This window comes from Sinohyriopsis cumingii, chromosome 12 (assembly GCF_028554795.1).
Source record: "Sinohyriopsis cumingii isolate HCF-2022 chromosome 12, ASM2855479v2, whole genome shotgun sequence".
Classification (NCBI taxonomy): domain Eukaryota; kingdom Metazoa; phylum Mollusca; class Bivalvia; order Unionida; family Unionidae; genus Sinohyriopsis; species Sinohyriopsis cumingii.
In genome coordinates this window covers 29,878,048-29,891,107 of record NC_142972.1, presented here as the reverse complement: position 1 = coordinate 29,891,107, position 13,060 = coordinate 29,878,048, and the positions used below count along the sequence as shown (strand labels likewise).

General features: G+C 33.2%; 1 protein-coding gene across 1 annotated transcript; it reads right to left on the bottom strand.

Annotated features, from left to right (window-relative positions):
- Positions 1-343: 343 nt before the first annotated feature.
- LOC149786173 (uncharacterized) lies at positions 344-1,712 on the bottom strand. Its single transcript, XM_089975899.1, has 2 exons — positions 1,536-1,712; positions 344-487 (listed from the first exon to the last, which is right to left on the bottom strand). The coding sequence occupies exons 1-2, from the start codon at positions 1,710-1,712 to the stop codon at positions 344-346; spliced, it is 321 nt and encodes a 106-aa protein (XP_089832025.1).
- Positions 1,713-13,060: the final 11,348 nt, after the last annotated feature.

The window sequence follows — 13,060 nt, the reverse complement described above, 5'->3', positions numbered from 1 at the left end:
GCTATGATACAATGCAATGGGTGATGATCTAAGGCTATGATACAATGCAGTGGGTGATGATCTAAGGCTATGTTACAATGCAATGGGTGATGATCTAAGGCTATGATACAATGCAATGGGTTATGATCTAAGGCTATGTTACAATGCAATGGGTGATGATCTAAGGCTATGTTACAATACAATGGGTGATGATCTAAGGCTATGATACAATGGAAATGCAATAATTTTGAGTTGGATTAATAAGAGTACTGATATTTGTGTGAATTGTGGACTAGTACTGAAGACACATGTATGTAAATTTGAACTGTATACCTGGTTGAATTACAAATCCCTTGTCATCTGTTTAGACAGCCATAGTTTCTGGTTGAATGGTAAATTTAAACTGTAGTGAGGAGAATCTAGGGATAAAAAATCTGTCAAACGCAGCCAGTTGTCTTTGAGGCATCTGCTCTCGGGTGTCTGGCCACCAAATGTACACCTGTACCACCTGGTGAGAAGAAATAAAAATACAGCCATCTGCTTACTCCCTCCATCAATAATTAATGTCTTAAATTTCCAATCTCTAACCTCTAAGTCATATAATGTATGCTAAGCAATATTTGTCCTTTTGGGAATACTCAATGAAAAATTGCCATGGCCATTATTCAATCAAATTACAGTAGCATACACAATATATTCTAAGTAAATCTGAGTTCAGATGCTATCATTTGCATTACCTGGAAATACCCAAATCGGCTTGGTTTTAAGATAAAAATTTGTCAGAAATCTGGAGTAAGAGAGAGAAATTATATAAGCTGGATGAAAACCTTGAAACTGAACTTACACCAAGTAACCTACAAGAATATGGTTTTTTGTAATGGTATGTGTACACTTTCCTTGGGATTTACCTAGTGTTTACATAATCAATAATACAATAACAGCAAAGCAGCTCTCACCAACACAATATAGTGTTAATAAAAATTCATACTGTTTCATATTGTTAATAAGGAGAGTGACTACAAAGATAAAACTCTAACAAGAAAACATACATCATTGGAGCCTGAATCCATTATACAAATTATTATATCCCTTGCAGTATATATTATGATTTTTTTTTATTGTATGCTAGTCTGTCAATTAGTGAATTTTCCAAGAGAAATAATTCTTTACTAGAGTAAATTTTTTATTTTTTTTTCACTCCAGTCAATAGACATTCATATAAATTCCATCTATGTGTGACTAATCCTCGTTGAAAGTACCTTCCCTGGGTCCAAAACATGGTTACTGGAATAACCATTTGTTTGAACAAAAGAGAAGAAAATCGGAGTTTTATATGTGAATAATGGATATATTTCCTCAAGTGGGTGAAAAACTCGAGTATTTTCACCCATTCAATGAAATTTGTTATTCACTCGATACAAGTAATATTCTCTATATAATTCAATACAATATCAATATTTTAGTCATCTCCAAAGTGAAGATACTAATATGTTTTGATAGGTACCTGATGTGGTCAACTTCAATCAAACAATTAAAAATCAATCAATTTCACAGACCTCCTCCCCATCAATTCCTGCTAAATTGGTAATTTCTCCATTCACTACTAGGGATTCTCCAGCCTGTATAGAACCCACAAAGCTGATGGAATCATAGTGGAATTCTGTGTAGGACAGTCCATAGCCAAAAGGATAGAGTGGGTCTCCTTTGAAGTACCTATATGTTCGGCCTGTCATGGAGTAATCAGTTATGTTGGGAATCTAAAACAAATTTTAGGACAAAATAAAGTTGATGAAATGTTCTCAACTGATAGATTATTAATATTAAATGATGATGATGATCGTTATTATTATTATTATTATTATTATTATTATTATTATTATTATTAAATACAATTATATCTTTGAGTACATGGTCAGTTGGTCATTAGGATAACAAAATATCCTAACTTAGTGCAAGTCTGATATTGTGATGGGTTCTTTTGTGTTTTTTCCTAATCTCGCTACAGACCCTAAATGAGAGGCCACATGATAACTGATTTTTTTTCTGATTAAATACCAAAAAAACATAACTTTCCCCCAAACCATGAGAATTCAAACCCATAAAAACCATAAATTCACATTAATAAATATATAAATATATATTACTGCTGTGCTCTGACATCTTAAATAAAGCCACTGTGAGATTAAAATTAAAAAAGCCATACAAATACATGTATGTACAAACACTCACATGATCACAACCATACTGACATCAAAAACATACACAACGTTTCTATCCTTAAAGATGATTGGATGGCAAAATATAGGCTTAATAAGATGCTGTCTTTGCTGCTGTCAATAGCTCAATAAGGGGTTTGATGGTAAAGAAAGTGTCATTTGAGTTCATCACTACACTCACTAGAGACTGGATGAATGATGTTGAAACTTCTCTGCTGGATTCTCTGAATCATGGTCAGAACAGAGTTGTTTTGCATGAACATAATTTTTGCAATGTGAAAACTATCTGATGCAGTCTGATCACAGATATGCTTGTCTTTACAGAAAAATGAATAGACATCACATAATCCAAGTGTTTAATTCAGCATGTCAAATATGTTACATACAGGTGGTACTCCTATTTCAACAGATATGTTACACACATGAATGATATATGTTGATATTTTGTTTTGCAGGATGTGCAAAGAATGAAATTCCTCCTCTTACTGGTGTGCTTCATAAAGTAAAACTCCATCATAGCTGATAGCTAATTGCTTCCTGAATCGCCTTCAAAAATGAATCACATTTGAACACTATTCTGTCTTCTGAAATAATCATGCTTTGTACTTTATATGGAGTAAAATCTGACTTCAATGAAATGTTGCCACTGTTCACAAACTTGTCAATAATATTTAATAAAAATGGCTTAAAAATTCTCATTCAAGGCAATGATATGTAACAACTTGTGTTCTTCAACACACATCTAGCATCTCTTTGATTTACCTATACTGACTTGTTTCACTTTGTGAACTTTACCTATGCAAATTAGCAAAATGGGCTCAACCACACAAGTCTTCAAAGTACTTAATAAATCACACTAGCTATTGTCAGCCAATTAAGTAATACATGAAATGTTGTTTTATACCAGACCTCTTTGCCTTTTAATTGCTGCTATTTAAACTGCCCCAATGATAGTTTTACTTCAGCTCCAATCATGACTGCTGTTTATGACTGCTGTTTATATATGCTATCGGTACTTACTGAAGTTTATATATGCTATCGGTACTTACTGAAGTGGTGGCTTTTTTCTTTTACTGAAGATTAATGACAATCATGTTTTTAGCATGACAAGTCTTATGGCAATCATGTTTTTAGCATGACAAGTGTTATGGCAATCATGTTTTTAGCATGACAAGTGTTATGACAATCATGTTTTTAGCATGACAAGTGTTATGACAATCATGTTTTTAGCATAACAAGTGTTATGGCAGGTAAGCAATTCATAACGTGGAGTTTCACTCATACAACACACATGCTACAGTTCAGAAAATAAGTATGTATTAAAACACGATATGAACGTTAGAACATCTTGAAATAACAGGGGGTATTATAAATACTGACCTAATTATTATGGCAGTCATGTGATAAACATACTTTCTTTAATGGCATGTGAAACTCAGTTCCAATTTACAATTAAACAATTTTGAAATTTAAATCATATAAAAATTATACAAAAACTGTTGAGAAGCCAATTATAGAATTAAGACCCCATTTATCTAAATTATTTGCTATTTGATTTGCCGATCACTATTTCCTAGCTGGCATGGAATGATAACTAATTATCATATATACACAGGTATGATGTATAGAAAAATCTTACTTGAGTGCTTATTTCCATCTAAAATTTTGAAACTTTCAAAAATATTTCATTCTTATTGGAGTCTTTGCGAGCTAAGACTGCAAATATTCAATGAGTGCTATATATATATATATATATATATATATATATATATATATATATATATATATATATATATATATATATATATATATATATAATAAGACTGCAATTATTTAATAAGTACTATACATGTCATAGGAATGCAATTATTCAATGAGTGCTATACATGTCAGAGGACTGCGATTATTCAATGTGTGCTATACATGTCACAGGACTGTAGTTATTCAATGAGTGCTATACATGTATTATAAGACAGCAATTATTCAATTAGTGCTATAAATGTCATAGGAATGCTATTATTCAATGTAATGTTGGAGGAAGAACCCGGGAAAACACCAGAAAGAACCACTGACCCACAAAAAGCTACTGGCAAGCTTTCTCATGTACCCACATTGGCTGAATCCGAGACTCGAACCCATGCAGACAGAGGTGAGATGGCAGTGATCCATAGCGGAGAGTGCTTTAAACCACTCGGCCACTCGGGGCCTCCCAGGTTATTCAATGAGTGCTATACATGTATTATAAGACAGCAATTATTCAATTAGTGGTATATATGTCATAGGACTGCAAATATTCAATGAGTACTGTAAATGTCATAGGACTGCAATTATTCAATCAGTGTTGTAAATGTCACAGGACTGCAATTATTCAATAAGTGCTGTAAATATCATAGGACTGAAATTATTCAGTGAGTGCTATAAATGGCATAGGACTGAAATTATTTAGTAAGTGCAATAAATATCATAGGACATTTATTATGCTGGTTGTGTTGTCATCATTACTGCTAGAGGAATAAATACATCTACACTGATCTGAAAATGACATGTTTAGATATAATTCTTGGAATACTTGATGGTAATAACCGGCAATTGTCTCATCATGTAAATTATATTTCAAAGAAAATAAACACTTATCTTTGGCTCCTTCATTCTATTATATTACAGAGTAACATTTTACAAAAGTTACATTCAACCACATCTTGACTACTGTAATATAATTTGGGGGAACAGAACTGCTAGAAATATGAGAAAAATTTCCAGACTCCAGGAAAGGGCATGTAAAAAACTTGCAAATATTCAAAGTGTTACCAATACATGAACAAATATATTTTTGAAAAAGGCCAAAATAATGTACAAGGGTTTTACAAATCTGTCCCCACTTACCTAAACACCATTTTCCAGGAAAGAGATCTACTGGCACCCCAAATCTAAGGTCATTAAAAGAGCAAAATTTCAAAATACTGAAGCCAAAAAAGAAGCTATTCAAAAAGGGTTTTCAATTTTCAAAAGTAAAAATAACTTGCTGGAAAACTCCAGACATAAAATTTGACCCTTGATCAGAATGGACAGATTGAGAAGGCCAAACTGAGTGAAAAACTTTATCAAAGCTTTTACAATTGTTTTAGTTTTAATATTCCTCAGAGGAATTGCCTCTGGGAATCTTGTTGATGCACACATTATAGTCAACAAGTATTGGTTATCTGACTTGGTCTTAGGTTGTTGTTGTTGTTGTTGTTGTGGGGTTTAACGCCATTTTTCAGCACGGTAGGCTATACATGGCAGCCAGTATTAATGGTGGAGGAAGAACCCGGAAAACCCCGGAAAGAACCACCGACCCAAGAGAACCTACTGGCAAGCTTTCTCACATGCCCACATTGGCTGAATCTTAGACTCGAACCGCCGCAGACAGAGGTTTGGTCTTAGGTAAGGGACCAACACAATCTACTATAATTCTACTAAATGGTTTGTCAAATGCAGGAACAGGTTACAGATGAGCCTTAGGTATCTTCTGAATGGGTTCTCCTACCATTTGACAAGTATGACAAGATCTACTATATTTACAAACATCACCTTTAATTTCTGGCCGATAGAAGTTATTCAAGATCTTGTAATAAGTCTTAATAATCCCTAAATGACCAGCCAAATGAGTTTCATGGTCGAGATTAAGTATTTCCTGTCTGTATGATTTTGGAACTACAATTTGATAGCTCACTGACCACTCATCACCAGCTGGTACCTCGGCACGTCTCCATTTTCTCATAAGAATCCCATTTTTAATGAAATAACAAACAGGTACTTATGTGGCTTCAGTTTCACTAATTGCCCTTTGAAACAAACAGGTGGTCTCACGATCTTTTTCTTGTTCAATGACAAGTGATTGTTGTTTGTCACCCTGATTAGAATAAAGAGAATGAGTAGTTAAAAGAGGATCCCTGTGATCAATACCCTTTGACTGATCTAAACAAGGAGTGAAAATTACCTCATCAAAAGTCTGACCAATACATGTGTCAGCTAAAGGAATACTTTTCTTATCAACATCACTGTCAAGAGCTTTCTTTGCCATAGCTCTAGTAACTGCACAAGCTGAGTATAAATCAGGGAATTCTTTTTCAATAGGATCGACTTCTTTCTGATCCAAACAAGGCTTGTCAGTTACAAATGGATTAACCACAACCTTATCTCCAGCTAGGTCATTGCCTAGTAATAAATGAATTGCCATCCATGGGTACAGAAAACTCTGTTCCGACTGTCATGGGTCCTGAGACTAAGTCTGATGATAAATTTTCACAATGGAGAAGAACATTAACAAAGCCACACTCTACTCCCTGAATAAGAACACTCTCATTAGAAGAAGACTTCTCAGAAAAAAACAAAGTACCTGATAATAAAAGACTCTAAGAAGCTCCTGTGTCCCTTAAAATTTTAATAGGGATGGGAATGGCTGAATCATCCAAGAGTGATATAGAACCCTTCCACATAAATGGTTAATAATTCTCCATAATAAAATCAGACTGGGACTTATTAAACCCAACAAATGTATTGCTTTCAATACATGACTGTGACCTTGACCTCTTAGAAATAAGAACATTAGGAATAGGTCTGTCTTGATTCTGTTGCTTATTTTTCAATTTGTAGCAATCAGAAATAATGTGTCCTTTCTTCTTACAATAAGTACACATAGGAAGAAATAAGGATTTCTGATCATTGTTATCAGAAACTTGATTTACAAAAATTGTACCAGATTAAAATTTAGAAGGGCTAGTATTTGGCTGAAATTTTTCTTTACCAGAAGACTGCTGAGTGGAAGACTTGCTTACAAAAGAAACTTTATGAGCTAAGGAATACTCATCAGCAGCACAAGCAGGATTTTCCAAGGTTTCAACCTTATGCTCATCAAGATAAGTCTTAATGTAACTCACTATGGACACATTTATTGAACTCTTCAAGTTATACAAGTTGTCTTAGATTTTTGTAATCTTGATCAACTTTCTTGGCTAAGCACCACCTATCACATAGCTGCTCTTTTTCTCTTGCAAATTTGACACGAGTTTGTCAAGTTTCTTTTTCATAGTTCCTGAATTTTTGCTGATAAGAATCTGGGACTAACTCATAACCCATTAAGATGCATTTCTTAACCAGATCATAGTTAGCACTCTGCTGTACTGAAAGCGATGCACAAATGTCTCAGGCTTTGCCAAAAAGTGCACTCTGTAATAATTGAGTCCAATGTTCCCTTGGCCATTTCGAATTTTCAGCAATTTTTTCAAAATGAGGAAAATATTTGTCTAATTTATTTTCTCTTAAAAGGGGCACTAACCTAATATTCTTTGTAACATCAAAATTTGAATTATATGTAAAGTGGGAGTGTGCTTTTCACTTGCCATCTCTAATTCTCTTAATCTAAATTGATATTCCCTTTCTTCCTTCTCTCTTTCTCTCTGCAATTCTAGTTGCATTTGCATTTGTTCCTCTTCTTTCTGTAACTGCATTTATTTCTCTATCTCCTCTTTCTCCAATAGCATTTGTTTTTCTTCTTTCTGTAACTGCATTTGTTTCTCTCTCTCCCCTTTCTTCAACAGCATTTTCCTCTCTCTTTCCTCCTTATTTAATTGCATTTGCATTTGTTTCTCCTCTTTCTCCAGTTGCATTTTTTTCCTATTTATCTTTCTAAAGTTCAAGCTTTCTTAACTCGAATTCCATCTTGTATCTTAATTTTAATTCCTTTATTGTTATGTTAGAGTCTGATACAGACTTACTGAACAAAACCAAAGCACTTTTATCCAAAAAAAATTTTTTCCACCAAATACTGGATCAAAATGTTTTTTATTTCTTGCTTTGTTAAAGAAGCATTAGCCTCAGAAAGATCATATTTTCTGGCAAGCTGAATTAATTCATCTTTTTTCAAGAAGTCTAACTGTCCCTGGGTAGGAATTGAAATAATGATCTCCACTTTTGATGGCACTGTAAAAAGCTTCCTGATTTCACTAAAGATTTCTAAAATGTGAAATAATATTTTGAATTTTAAAATTCTGAAACTAGAGGCATTTAAATTTCAAAAGCAAAGTTTTCAGAAATATTTTAGCAAAATTTGTATCCCAAGGATGAGCGCCCAATTTTCTGTTATGAGGATATGCTCCTAATATAAGAAACAGAAAAGAGTGAAGACAACAAGCATTGTAAAATTTAACAAATAATTTATTTCCCTACAATAGAAAGTGAAAAATGAGAAGAAAAAAAAATTATGGTATTGCAAATTAAATCACAAAAAAATCCAAGAATTAAAAACACAAGACCTAGTAATAAAAAGTCCTGAATGAAACTCAGTTCAAGTCCCGAATAGATCTGAAATTGAAGGTGATGATGTCTGTAATAATTTACGAAGTGCAGATGTGTCAACAGTCTCTTGTTGAATCACAGAAAATATTATTCCACTTATGACTTCAGTATAAATTCCAGTGAATGTCTTTGTCCAAGAATTTTGTCAGAACACTTGTATTTCCAGGGAAGAAAACAAAACCTGAATTCAATAATCTGAATAAAATAAAATTCAGCCCAAACTGGTCCCAACATAATACAACTTAATGTGTCAAGTGTTTTAAGCCCAACAAAATGTATCAAAATATCAGTTATACAACTAAGATGCAAAACAGATTCCTGGATGAGGTTCAAAAGTTCATTCTTCTGGAAAAAATAGAAGTTTGTTACCAATTTGCACACAATAAATATCATGTAGTCCTGATATGACCTTGACTCAACTTAATGATTCTTACTCTGAGAAAGATTAAATGAATATTTAAAAAAAGTTGTTTATCAAAACCGTCACTAATTTTGGAACAATTCAGCAAATAGATACAATGTTTCATTACCCATAGTACACTACTCCCTCGATAACTCGCGTACATCGGGGTCCAGAAACATCGACCGCACTATAAGTGAGGCGCGAGTTATCGAGGGACCTATAACATAAGCCCAAAACCAATAAAGTGATTGACGACATAACGGAGAAATAAGGCGGGTGGGTAGGCAGATTATACTGTTGAATACTCACTTTATAATCGTTCTGAGATTAACTGTTAATAAATATCTCTTCATAACGGTGTACTTTATTATTTCCTCATAGTTCAACATTAATTCCAGGATGAATTACAGTATATTGAGGCGATCATCGAAAACATTATTCCACGTGGTTTCCGTTCGCTTAACATGTGTACCACTTCACACATTGTGTACTACGTCACTAATTTTTATGCTGAATTGGATACATTCTAGTTTTATTGTTTGATCCAAATTAGACGTTTTTTATATACAAAAGGTCGACTCTTTTCGAGAAACAGTGTCGATCGAACGATAGATAGATAGATAGATAGATTTGAATGTGATAGAAGTAAAATGAAAACAAAAAAAAAACACAAGGGTTAATCAGTACTAACATATTTAATTGGTCTACAAATTTAAAACAATGTAAATTAGAACAAGTTAATACTTGCTGTTTGTACCAAGCTTGACAAATATCAATTCACTTTTTGAAAAAATCAGTTATTTTTTCTGTGTGTGTTACTCCTTGGTTTCTCTGCCGCCGAGCAAAATCCCTCAGATTTCTCAACTGCATAAGCCTTACGTAGTCAACATTTTGGGTATCCAGCCACCTTATGGCAATATCAAAATATTTGATTACTTCCTTTGCAGAGGGGTGGGGGGTGCAACATCTGTGTCTGCATCACTTTCAACACTTGTGTTACTCCAGTTAGAATCGTCTTCTGCTGCAAATTTGTTCGCTATAGAAATAATTATAGTTTCATCTGACATGTATTCGGCTGTGGGGCAATCATTGTCAGCACAAATTCACTCCTCCATATCATCAAGAGAAACGCCCATCTCAGGACCATGAGTATGTACGAATTTCTCTCAAACAGCCTTGGCATTAATGACATCAGTTTCACTGAAACATTCGAAGTCACTATTATCGTCATTGTCTCTGTTACTGTTTTGCTTTATGTCAAAGGCAGCTCCAAGACCCTTAATCCAGCACCTGAGGTCTCTTGTAGTCGATTTTTTTTAATGCAACAAACACTTCCCTAAGTTGTTGATCAAAACAAAGCTGGCATGTACATGTAATTAGGTTCTTACAGAAGTACTCACAGGTTTCGATGTGACGGTCAATTGACTCTTTTCATGTTTTCAATGAACAGAATATGTTGTGATTATAATGTTTACACTGAAACGGAATTAAAGGATTAGAACGTGACTTTCACACAGGAAGACGTTTAATTGGTGTTTATTTCATTCTCTGCTGCCACCTGTTAGCATTTACCAGAAGTTTTCATTGATCGCTATTTCACCAGACTGTTTATTTACAGTATACTGACAACTATTTATCATAAAAACTTACATAATATATGATATCTTTAAACAGAGGTCTCGCTAGGTTTTAAAACTGGGTCTTTCTGCCTCTGAATTCAATCACTAAATATCAGTACATTTTCTCACTCGGCCGCCAGTCAAAGCCTTTGAACTAGCCGCCTAGCTGTATATAACAAAAATAATATTAAAAACAAATTAAATTAAATTAAATATTCATAATATGTATCATATGTATATTTGACTAATATGCAAAATAAAGCTTTTATTTTATGAAATCTTTTTCTTTATAAGGGTAGGTAGGTGTTATGTAAATTTATTTATATTGTATGCTTCACCTTTTCCATGACTGAGGATAGTTTTTTTGTGTATCTGAGTTGTCAAGTTTGTACATTATAAGTAAGTTGTTTACTGACATCTGAGTTCAAAGTCTTCTTTTTAAAATTAGAATGTTCCGGAAGTGCATTTGCAACTGACATCATGCACATTGTATTGTCTTAGGTCTAATCAAATTATTATATACAGGATAAGGTAAGCAAAATTATTCATTCTGTTTCAAGTTCATTTTATGGAATCAGTTACTGTTGCATTCAGATATAAATTGAGAGGAATCATTTATTTAAATTATCGACTGGAATTACAAATTGCTCATTGACTTTGAGGACTAAAACATTATTTGGGATAATTGTGAATTCATTCAAAGACATTCTGGATTATATCATCATGATACATCAAGACTATTGGTGCTTTTGTTTGTCATCACATTATGTTGAGCACTGTATAATAAATCAACTGTAGGTCACTGTGACATCCATTCCATGCATTAATGAATTTGATTAAGTTATTCTATCAGGTTGGTTTCTCGTGCACTGTTACTTATTGGGTTATGAACTTATGTGTGTATGACATCATCTTTCCAAAAATAGGTAACTGTGATCATTATTTCACACTACATTAGTTTCACTTAGTTTTTTTAAATCAGTGTCTTGTGCACTATTGTATGTATGTATGTATGTATGTATGTATGTATGTATGTATGTATCTATGTATGTATGTATGTATGTATGTATGTATGTATGTGTGCATGTATGTATGTATGTATGTATTCATTTCTTCCTCACTAAAATTGTCTTCATGGTATCCATATCAAATGTGTCACCTTATAGATAAGGTTGTCATATACTGAAGTATTTTGTACATAAATTTCATTATTGAATATCATAGTATGATCCATGCCTTATAAAGGGTTCACCTTGCATTGAGATGTCTTATAGTGAGGGAGTATTGTACTGTACAGTGAGTTACACTAGGGTACATCGTACATATTATTAATATTACCTGATTTAAGGTATCCGTGACTACCTACCTTATAATGGGTTTGCTTTATACTGAGGTACTTTTAGTGAATGAGTACTGTACTGTACAATGAGTTATCTAGAATATATTATACACAGTATTACTATTACCTGATATAGTGGGATTTATACCTTTACCTGCCTTATTACAGTTCATGTCATGCTGAGGTATCTTATATCGATGGAGTATTTTCTCAGAGGAAATGAGCTAGGTTGGTATTTTTTAGGTCAGTGTAACAGTTTTAATTGATGTTCATGATTTACATTACATGCACCTTGAAACTACACTGTCATAAAAAAATGACTGAGTTCAAAATTTTTGCAATCTATATTCAGAGCCTCTCTTTAGCATAAATGATCTCTGAACTTGCTGATGCATTTGGATTGCATGTAATATCCAATATGCAATGAAAATATTGTATGCTAGATGATTTTTAACAATATTCATATTATTTATTTGTGTGTATCAGTTGCAAACTAGAACAAAATCATACACTGCCAGAAGAAAAAGTAGAGTAACTCCTGAGACAAGTGGCTTTTTAACACAAATAATTTCCTGCAATACACTCAAGCCTCATTTTTCAGCATGTTTATTTGACAGTAACTTTTATACGTTACCACAAATGGGAATGATTTTATTTAAAGGTCATTCAAAATTTGATTCTTGTATCAAACAAGCAGGAGTTAACTACAAATTAAATACAACCAGTGATGTATGTTTGACCAATGATGGGAATTTTGGCAGATGTTGTGATATAATAAAACTATACCTTTGATTTTTTTAATATTGTGATTGGGGCCCATTTACTTTAGGATTATGGTGTATATTTTGTCTCTGAGGACCCTTGAAATATCCCAGAAGAGTGCTGTGGTTTTTGTTTTGTCTGATGGAAATTAATATTCCCAGCTTTGATTGAATGCACTATTACTTTGTTCAGTAACCTTTGCCTTCATTTAGTATGGATTGTTTTGATACATTTTGCATTTCTGGATTGTTGAAGTACATAGTGTTACAGGTCAATGCTCTTACAATAAGTAACAGAAAAGAATGAAAGACAGCAAGCTTTGTACTGTTTAACAAAGTATTTATTTCCTTAGAATACAAAGTGAAAATGAGAAAAAAGAACTTATAATATGGTATTGCAAATTAAA

Bases quoted from the DNA above. Each gene is read 5' to 3' on its own strand.
- LOC149786173 (XM_089975899.1), bottom strand. From the start codon at position 1,712: ATGACAGGCCGAACATATAGGTACTTCAAAGGAGACCCACTCTATCCT. The intron at 488-1,535 runs GTCTGTGAAATT...TCTTCTCACCAG, and splicing joins CAGGAATTGATGGGGAGGAG to GTGGTACAGGTGTACATTTG.